This window comes from Tachysurus vachellii, chromosome 12 (genome assembly GCF_030014155.1).
Source record: "Tachysurus vachellii isolate PV-2020 chromosome 12, HZAU_Pvac_v1, whole genome shotgun sequence".
Classification (NCBI taxonomy): Eukaryota; Metazoa; Chordata; class Actinopteri; order Siluriformes; family Bagridae; genus Tachysurus; species Tachysurus vachellii.
Genome location: NC_083471.1, coordinates 24550462 through 24560847, shown reverse-complemented (window position 1 = coordinate 24560847; position 10386 = coordinate 24550462). Strand labels below are relative to the sequence as shown.

The window sequence follows — 10386 nt, the reverse complement described above, 5'->3', positions numbered from 1 at the left end:
TATAATAATAATAATAATAATAATAATAATAATAATGTTTTCTATTTATAAATTGTCTATAATAATAATACAAATAATAATAATAATAATAATGTCTTCTATTTATAAATTGTCTATAATAATAATAATAATAATAATAATAATAATAATAATAATAATAATAATAATGTGTTCTATTTATAAATTGTCTATAATACTACTACTACTACTAACAATAATAATAATAATTGGCTAAGTACACTGTTAAATCCCGCCTCCTTTGCTATGATTGGCTAACTGTATCTTTCCGTCCTGTTCTAGCCGGCAATTTTCTACTTTATTAATGTCAATCTATTTCAGGTTTCTGTATTTAAGGTCTTAAATCGTGATTTAAAAAAATATTTCATATTTAATTTGTAGCCTCTATGCTACATCTCCTTACCAGCGCGTTATCAAGCGTTCGATGGATGCTAAGCTGGCTTTTGTACGGTCCAATCGGAGGACGGCTTGAAGTTACGAGCGTTAGCACTGGCCAATATGAGCACAGTAGGCAGGATTTGCGTTCACACTTTACACACTTAGTCCCGCCCCCTTTCGACTACAGGCATTTGTATGCTGATGTGTCCGTACTGGAATATAGATGTCTCTCGCCATCAGTCGCTTAAGAAAAGCACAAATACGATGCGGTCACTATGAACGCGAAATATGCTCTTAGAGTAAGTGCGACTTAATCCTTATAACTAATATCGTAGCGCTAATGAACGGTATAATGACTCGTTCTGTGTAGCTAGTCTAGCTAGCATAGTTAGCATAGCGCTTTTGGGCTGCATCCCAAATGACTACATTCTAGATAAGTAGTGCACTAAGTAGGGCGTTGAAGCTACGGCATTAGACGTGTGAGTGTAAGTGAGTAAAGTGCTATTTGGGATGCGGCCCACTTCCTGTATAGTGTGAATGAAATATGTGTTTATTTTTTTGTTGTTATTTATTTTAATCGACCAGCTGTATATATATATATATATATATATTTTTTACTATTAGAAAACGTGTTGTTGATGATGATGATTCTGGGTATAAATTTATATTTTAGCTTACAAAATAGTAATAGTAATAAGAGTCCAGTTATATAGGTCACTGCACTGCAGAGGTGTAATTTACATCAGCTAGTGTTTCCTAAACATCATTATAAATGTTTAAATGATAGATAAAATCATCTCTGTAGCTGTAAATAACAAAACAAACGCGTTAAGCTTGATGGCATCTTTATTACCTGCTTTATTTCCACTGCACTCTTTAATCTGTTGGGTCTCGTTTAACACAGTGTTTCTGTTATAAACACTTCTGGATTTCTATAGTTACAGATTATTTTCACATCCCAGGCTTGGTGTTGGCACAGGTTCTGCAGAAACAGTAAATAATGTGTACCACCAACAGTGGACCAATCAGGAGGAAGTGGGCGTGTCTACTCCAGAAAGCGCCGCCTTTTTTAATGCTTCCTAGCCTTAATATAGATTATTAAATAAAGACCCACTAGTCATAAAACTGCAGAAAGATTTGTTTATCTTACACCGCAGCGTCCTTCTTTTTTTCCTGCTTAAAAGACGAATCAAAAGTTTAAAGTGCACACAATGGTTCAGATAGTTATATCCTTCTGGGTATTACTAGGTGTGGAGTCTAAGACCCATCCACTTTCACAAAAAGTGTTGCAATTAATATTATAATAAGCGCCGCTGTTGTTTGTTTACTTCCCATGAACTTTTTGTTACAGGATTCAAAAGGTTTTTTTTTTTAAGTGAACTGATACCTGTTGTGCTGAAGTTTCACCAGAGTCTATGACATTGTGGCCTGTGAAACACAAATCTATCTTACTGCTACACTTATTGTTTATCTCATTATTATTATTATTATTATTATTATTATTATTATTATTATTATTATTATTGTCCTAAACAATAGCATGCGCTAAATAGTTCATGTGCCATTGGGTTTGTGGGCGTGGCCTGAAAGTTTTGCTTATTCCAAGACATTTTTTTAAGATGGTAGAAATGTATAAATGCTATACTCTGCTATAACATTTCTGCAGACTAGCTTGACCAAAATAAAACATTCCGCAGGGCGTTTACGTATAATATTCACTAGTGTACAAATGCTTCATATGATACGATGAAGGAGAAGCCATGTGTGCACTTTTATGAGGATCACATGCGCTTTGTTCTACTGTCTTTACTCCCATTGGCGGTCGCCGCACCAATTCGCTACTTATTTGCATAGTTTGTCAACGTTGTGAACTTTTGGACAACCCACATCTAGACACCGACGCACGCTGTCTCTTATTGAAAATGAACGATCTCCGGTTTTCTTTGTCTCTGAGATTCACTGAGAACTTTAAGCTTATTAAAAAATCCTTTCTGATCTCAGGGTCTATCTTTTTTTTCTCCACCAGGTTTTATCATCTGATGTCAATGGAGGCACCGCAGGAAACTCATCTGTAAGAATAAAGCCTTGATTTATTCAGTGATGTTTCTCTATATGTTACACAACTGATGTTCCTCGTTATGGAAAATAAAGAGTGAAAGACTAAAGACTGCCAGTTTAAACCGCGATCGACTCCAGTGAAGTAGAATTCAAAGCCACGTCACTCCATCAAGATGTTCTCCGCTCTGAAGAAGTTGGTCGGTTCGGAGGCTCCTGTCCAACAACGGGAGAAGAACATTCCTGCAGGACTGCAGTCCATGAATCAGAGTCTGCAGAGACGATTTGCCAAAGGAGTCCAGTACAACAGTGAGTCTGCCTTTTTATTTTTTAATTATTTTATTCTCCTGATCATTAACGTGTCAGTCTGCTGAGATGATTACAAAGACAGGAGGCCAGTTCTTACATCATGTGAGAAGTCATTTACACAAGCAGTGGAGAGGATTTGGTGCGGATTATCCCGGTTGAGGGAACGGTTCAGTCCAGATTGAGCCGCAGAAATATGTGGGTCGTATTGTTCCCTCTTGAGTAGAGACCGTTTTTTTCAGTGTTGCCTGTGATTACAGCGATTATTGTGCTACGCATCATGACTGTGATCTGTGCCTTGTTCTGAATTAATGAAAAAATGAAACCCTTCGGCTGTGTGCTGTTACAAGAAAGCAATCAACAGCCAGGCGTGAAGCGGAGTTAAAGTTACAACGGGATCATTTTCAGCAATTTCCCAATTATCACATGCATTTTTTTTAGTTATTCTATACCGACATGTACTTTTTATCCGTTTAATGATATATTTATTGTTGTGGAATATCTGGTTCCTGCTATCACAGCAGCTGGGTCCCAAATGACGACTCGCTCACACTATGCACTATGTACTCTAGCTTATAGTTCATGAATGTTAGAAGGGTCGTATCGTCTCAAACGGAACACTATTTTTTTTATATTTTTTTTTTAATTAACCGTAAGTAAAAGCTGTAGCATCCCGGTAGATGATTAATGATGTCAAATGCCTGTAAGCCGACGCTGCTTCACTAAGTTTATCCAAATACGCTGAATGTTTAAAATTGTTCAAATAAATCACACAGCGTGAGCTGACTTGTAAGACATCTTGTCCACCAGAGTCAGAGTTTTTGTCTCAATTAGCTTCACATTTACATTTACAGCATTTAGCAGACGCCCTTACATTATTTACATAATGTAATTTACATTACATTACATTATTTACATTTACGATTTATTATCTCTTTTTTTTTTTTTTAATACAGCTGAGCAATTGAGGGTTAAGGGCCTTGCTCAGGGGCCCAACAGTGGCAGCTTGGTAGACCTGGGATCGAACTTACAACCTTCCATTTGGTAGCCCAACACCTTAACCTCTAGGCTACCACATTCCCACCACTTCAGCACCTTGTAGCCCCGCCCCTTTTTCTGCTTATTTATCAGCAAAGCTGCTGTGTCCAAAATTCCACTCTTTTACGTATTCTGTCAAATAAGTGCATCATGCTGGTCTTACACTCACACTTCATAACACACAACAGTAGATTGTGTGATTCGGGACGCACTAGTTACTTTGCCAGCCCCTGCTTACGCTCAACCTGGAGACTAAATGAACGTCTCTTTACAGATAACTAAGCAAAATCAACTTTTTACTGTTTGTTCATCATCTCTGATTTCCTGCATCGTTGCTATAGTTTGCTATATTTGCAAAGGGTTTACCTCAGATATCACGCATTCATGTTATTATCAGCAGAAGGAAATATCTGTTTAATGCATTTCTCTGACACACGATAGGTGGATTAATAGTGAACATTCAGGCATGTTGAGTTTAAAGTGTGTGTGTGTGTGTGTTGTAGTGAAGATCGTGATCCGTGGGGACAGGAACACAGGGAAGAGCACACTGTGGCAGCGTCTACAGGGAGGGAAGTTCCAGGAGGAGTACATCCCTACGCAGGAGATCCAGGTCACCAGCATCCACTGGAACTACAAGAGTAAGCGTTCGAGTCGAGCTTTAACTTCACTTTGCTTTATACGGTGTAATCGTATCAAATCGAGTTCAGCGAAATGTTGGTCAAGAATGCAGAGGTTTTGTGAGGCTGAAGTTTATTCACATGATTAGTTTACTCACTGGACTCCATTAGGTTTAAACCTGAACCTCAATAAGTCAAAAGAACAAGTTGGATTAAATACACAAATATGTTTGTACATATTTAAATAATGGTTATAAAATATGTGCTACATAAGGGTCCGTGTAATATATTTTACAGTTTAAACTGCCTTGTTTAGAAAGTATTTAAATAAATAAAAATATATATTTGCATATAATGCATATTTAATTCCTCTTGTATATTGTTTACCGATGACGTGTCCTTGAGGGTGAGGGGGGTTGCTGGGATTGTTGTTGGAAAATAATCGACACCTTCTGACCAATCAGAACAGAGCATTTAAAAATGGTAGAATTTTAATGCCAAATAACGCACACTGAAATGGATTTCCTTGTCTTCCCTTGTGCAATTATCTTCCAAAGCTGCACAGTCAGGTAAAGAAACAATTCTTGGACATTTTTAATCCTGCATTAGATTAGATTAGGTATAGATCAGTAGCTTTTAGATGGCTCATCAAGGACAAAAACAGTCCCTCAGTGCCAAAGTATGCAGCCGTGATAGATTGCGTTCAGCCTGATGGACACGTTAGAACCTGCCTAATCATAGCTGTTTACTGTGTTCGTCTGTACCAGCTCCTGCACGTACCTTTAGTGCTGTGTCCCTTTCATACGTTTTGTTAAAGACTCCACATGAGTTTTTCTTTTTTTAAACGAAGAGATTTTGGAAACGTTTCAAACGCAGCTATGTCCTGAGGTGTGACTCAACGCTCAGGCTGAGACACGGGTCCAAACCGAGCTTCGTGACACACCGGTGCATGTTCCTCTGCTCATTTCTGATTTCAAAGATAAACACTGCAGCCTGTTTTGTTTACGTAAACATAACATTGTTGCGGCTTTTTTACAGTAGCATAACCAGATATCCTTAGCTAGGTCTGAAAATCCTGGAGCTGTTATCGGGTGTTAAAGCGAGGGACGTAACGAAGCTGCTGTTGACGACATGGCAGAAATACTTTACGATTTTATTGGCGTAATATTAAAAGAACTACTAAAATATCTCGAGCCATGAAAATAGCTAGTGATGCTGGCACGCCATTAAAAGAACAAATAAACAAACAATCAAACACTAGCTGTGTTTGACTTCACGGATTTGTTATTGATTATCTCAAACTATCGGTAAATTTCCGACTTAAAAGTCTCGGCTTAACCTGTGTACGTTTAACTTTAGTGGCTCGATTGTCCGTCGATGCTACGGATATTGTAATAATATTGTTTAGAAAAGAAATGCAAAAAAAAAAAAAATAAAGGCAACATGACAGAATTTATTGTCTCATTTATTCACCTGTCAATGACAAGTGACATCATCAATTTCATCAAAATCTGATTTTTTTTTTAAAATACGCTTTTTCACATATTCATTTAGAGATAATATGGAACAATGGAAACTTAATGAATTAAGACATGTAATAAAGAACTACAGCATCGTCCTACAGTAAACATAACCTGATCGTTAAAAAAGTGCCTAGCCACAATGCTAGGTGTACGAACACTACAGCTGTTACTCTGCGTGTTGTTTTTTAACCCTTTATTCCACGATGTTGGTGTTCCAGAAATCCACTTATGGGACATTTTCATTCAGTATGAATTTACTTTCAAATGAGCTTCATTTTAACACCACTGTGTTAAAATACTCAACACGGACACGACAAAACCAAGCGTTAACAATCGGGCGCTGTCGGCCATTAACAACGAAGCTCATGTCTTTGCTAGCTAACGTTATTTAAAAAAACAAGCCTAGTAGCTTAAATGCGTGAACATGCGTACGTTTGCATTGCTACAATTTTCACTTTTTTTTTCACGTTTTTACTTTGTAAATCGATGAAACATAAACACTGATTTAGACTAAATGTATAAATCCGCCACTTCTCTCTCTTAGCACGGCTAATAAAAGGATCTAGGGAAAGTAAAGAAGTGTGATTTGTAAACATGAGAGAATTCCCCTCATTCCTGTGGTGGTTTCTTCACAGCTACTGACGACGTGGTGAAAGTGGAGGTCTGGGACGTTGTGGATAAAGGTGAGCCTGCATGAAGGATCGATTTGATTTTCCCTGCATTTATATATTAGCGCCTAGAAAAACATTTAAGGCTCAAGTCGTAATTTCATGTTAGTTGTTTTTAGTTCATTAGTTGATTGAATTATCTGTAGGTATGTGCCGGTAATGGGTTAAGATGTTTTTGAAGCAGATCAAAAAACTCCAGTAAACTCTTTTTTAAATTTTTTTTTAATTGATTTTAATTCAAGAATTCGGTCATTTTGTAAGACAGTTGTTTTTTTTTTTTGCAATTGTATGCATAAGTTTGTACACCCTTACACAGAATAAATACAACAATAGAATTTGTAGAAAAAACACTTAGTGTTCGGCTTAATTTATCTTCCTCAATAATTGATTAGCATATTTTAGGATATTACTATCTTACTGAAACTGGAGACTCCTCCTATACAGTAGATAATCATGATGGTTGCTACAGAAACCATAAACAGATTTGGGAATTCATCAATATGGTTTAATTTGAAATCGATATTTGTACAATTAGAATTTGTATTTTTGTGATCGATCATTTGTAGTATAAATTGTTTTCTTGTTTTGTTGCGTTGAAGGGCAAACATTTCCTTTCTTAAAGTTTCGGAACTATGGGGGTGTACAAACTTTTGCAATCTCTGCTTTTTGGTCATTTATCGACTGGCACATACTGTATTACACGAGCGCATGCGAACGTACTTATTGTTCTCACTACCGTTTTTTATCGCAAATTAAATCATGAGTAAATAAAGTTCCTTCTGGAGCATTTAATCAGCACTTTTTAACACGCACACGTTTAACAGGTAGTTATTTATTAACTCACGCTAAATTTCTAGGTTAATCGTGACAAAATCTTAGCTCGGCACATACCTGCGTGTTTCTAAACTATGCTAATTCTTAATGCTTTAAAGTAGTTGCACAAGTAGATGGAACATATGTATCTATTTGAGAAGCAAATAAGCGTCCTGCATGCTCATATTACACCCATCCTCATTGCCATGCTTTCATCAGCTGCATTATTAAAGCACGGCCCGGTTTACCGAGCCGCTCGGCCCACGCACGCCGACTCGCAGTGTGTATTAACGGTGTCTCTTTTACTCTGCTCTCACTGTGCACCCAGGCCAAAAAATCCCTCTTCCTGAAGGTGTAGGTGAGAAACCACTTCTGCCTAGAGATTGATAGACACTAGGTCATAGTGCATTGTGTGTGTGTATCTAACGGGTGTGTGTGTGTGTGTGTGTTTTTTCTCTGTGTGTGTAATCTTGGTGCAAACACTTGGTGCCATTTTTCACTCTTTGCATTACAGTCGGATTAAAATGAGATTCGGCTCTTGGTCGTGTCTCAGGGTTTTGCCTGTCAAAGATTTATAACAGTGTGCAACATGAAGATGATTCTGATTCTTATTAATACGACTAACACACTTTCTAACCCGAAGCTCACGGTGTTGTTTTATCGTCGATTTATTACAGATACTCCCCGAGTTACGATAGATCGTCTTACGATTTTTCGATCTCATGACGGATGATTTCGAAACGACAAAATTGTAAAAATATAAGAAATTTTGCACGGCAGGCAAACGTAGCAGAGTTTGTGGTACGATACGATATTTTCTTTCTACGACAAGTTAATGTAGCCATCAACAACCTAACGTTGTTTATTGCAGGCGTCGGAAAGTATCTCGGTGAGTACGATCTGATAATCCAACGCGTGTGTGATACGTAGCTTTAACGATTTCAATTTAGGGTCACCGCATTTGTAAAAGTTTTTATAGCATATAGGATTATTTACTGAACAAACATTCTATTAGATTGCATTCGCCAAATGTACTGTAATGTGTTCAGTTATTAACAAATTACAGAATACTAGGGATGGGCGTTTTCCGCAAATATCACATTCGAATATTTGAGCTCACAAAAACCAAATATTCGAATATTCGTTTATTTAAATTAAGTTTAATGAGACGTTATTTTTCAGTAACATTTATTGTTTCCGTCATTTTTGAACAAGCTTATACACAATAAGCTTAAACATTACGCTACATCGTGTTTTGTAGCTGAAAACCTTTAACAATGTGTGCAAACAAACAAAAAAGTACAGAGCAAAAGCAAAAAAAAAGTGAATTAAAAAAAAAAAACGTGAATAAAGCCGCCTGCAGCAATTAGGCTATTGTACAGAACGTAGCCTAGGCTACATTTAACTTTGAACCTTTTAAACTGTCAGCAAATCATTTTTGCTTTCTTTCTATTGTTTTACATGTTCTTGTTAAGGAACACAAGCATGTCAACATGATCGGGGGAAAGTCGGCTCCTTAGTCTGTTAACAATAAGGCCGGCTGCGGAGAAAACGCACTCTGATGGCACAGAAGTTGCCGGGACACACAAGTAACGGTGTGCTAAGCGACTAAGTTTTGTGAAGCGCTTCGTGTTTTCGTTCCACCACTGAATGGGATCCTCATCTGGTGGAATAGATGGCTCCAGCAAGAACTGTTCCCACTCGTCTCGGCTGGATTCTCTGTAATCATCGCCGAAAAACTGGCTCAGCCTTTTCCGACGAGCGGGCATTGCCGCATCCTCTTCATCGTTGGTGGCGGCGGCTGCATCCGCGCCAAAAATATAGCGAAATTAGAATAGCATTTTTATTTATCGAATAATTACAGCAGACCGAAAATTCGAATGTTCGACTATCCGTGCACACCCCTACAGAATACCACCACATACTGCTCACCATTCTGTAAGACTCCTGTGTAGGCAAGGTCATGGTTCGACAGGGTCAACAGAACACCTCTCCTTCGTAACTCGGGGACTCAGCTGTATATACGAGTACATATTAGAAGTAAAATCCATTCACAATTTCCCAGTTAGAAGAAGAAATTAATTTGAGGATCCGTTAACGTTTTTTTTAACAACGTTTACGGAGCCGATCAGCCGAGACGACACATTGGGCGCCTGATGTGTGCGCCTTCGTTTTCACGTCGGAGTCTTGCGGACGAACTAGAGTTCAAATAATCGAAAATATCTTCCTCAAAACACGATAAGTTAGCAATGAACCGAACTAGCAAAGCCTGTCTTTCTGCCTTCTTCCGCATACATGAGCTAATTAAAAACGCTACAGTCGCTTAGCAACAGACACCCAATCAGAAAGTGACCAGTGTGTGTGAACCTCATATCACGTGTTTAGCACAACACTGGGTTATTACACTAAGGACTTGTTGTGTGTTTGATCATTACTAGGTCACATGACTATAACATAACATGTATGTCACTTATAACTCACCTAAAAATCACCAGATGCATCGATCTCTCTCTCTCTCTCTCTCTCTCTCTCTCTCTGTTCTCTCTCTCTATCTCTCTTACCATCTCTCTCTCTCTCCTCTCTCTCTCTCACCCTCTCTCTTCTCTCTTTCTTTCTCTCTCTGTTCTCTCTCTTTCTCTCTCTCTATCTCTTCCTCTTCTCTCTCGCTCTCTCTTTCTCTCTTTCTCTCTCTCTCTCTCTCTCTCTCTCTCTCTCTCACACCCTCTTCTCTCTCTCTCTCTCTCTCTCTCTCTCTCTCTCTCTCTCTCTCTCTCTCTCTCTCTCTCTCTCTCTCTCTCTCTCTCTCTCTCTCACCCTCTCCCTTCTCTCTCTCTCTCTCTGTTCTCTCTCTCTATCTCTCTCTCACCCTCTCTCTTCTCTCTTTCTTTCTTTCTCTGTTCTCTCTCTTTCTCTCTCTCTCTCTATCTCTCCCTCTTTCGCTCTCTCTTTCTCTCTTTCTTTTTCTCTCCT

General features: G+C 38.2%; 1 protein-coding gene across 2 annotated transcripts in view; it reads left to right on the top strand.

Annotated features, from left to right (window-relative positions):
* The first annotated feature begins 563 nt into the window (after positions 1–563).
* Positions 564–10386, top strand: part of rabl6b (RAB, member RAS oncogene family-like 6b) — a 24101-nt gene continuing 14278 nt past the window's right edge. The window contains exons 1-5 of one of the 2 annotated variants that reach the window (XM_060883003.1): positions 564–695; positions 2423–2760; positions 4299–4433; positions 6571–6618; positions 7745–7774. In XM_060883003.1, the coding sequence (XP_060738986.1) occupies positions 2628–2760; positions 4299–4433; positions 6571–6618; positions 7745–7774 (346 nt within the window). In that variant the 5' untranslated portion in view covers positions 564–695; positions 2423–2627. The remainder of the gene's footprint in view (positions 696–2422; positions 2761–4298; positions 4434–6570; positions 6619–7744; positions 7775–10386) is intronic. The other variant, XM_060883004.1, reaches the window with a different exon arrangement.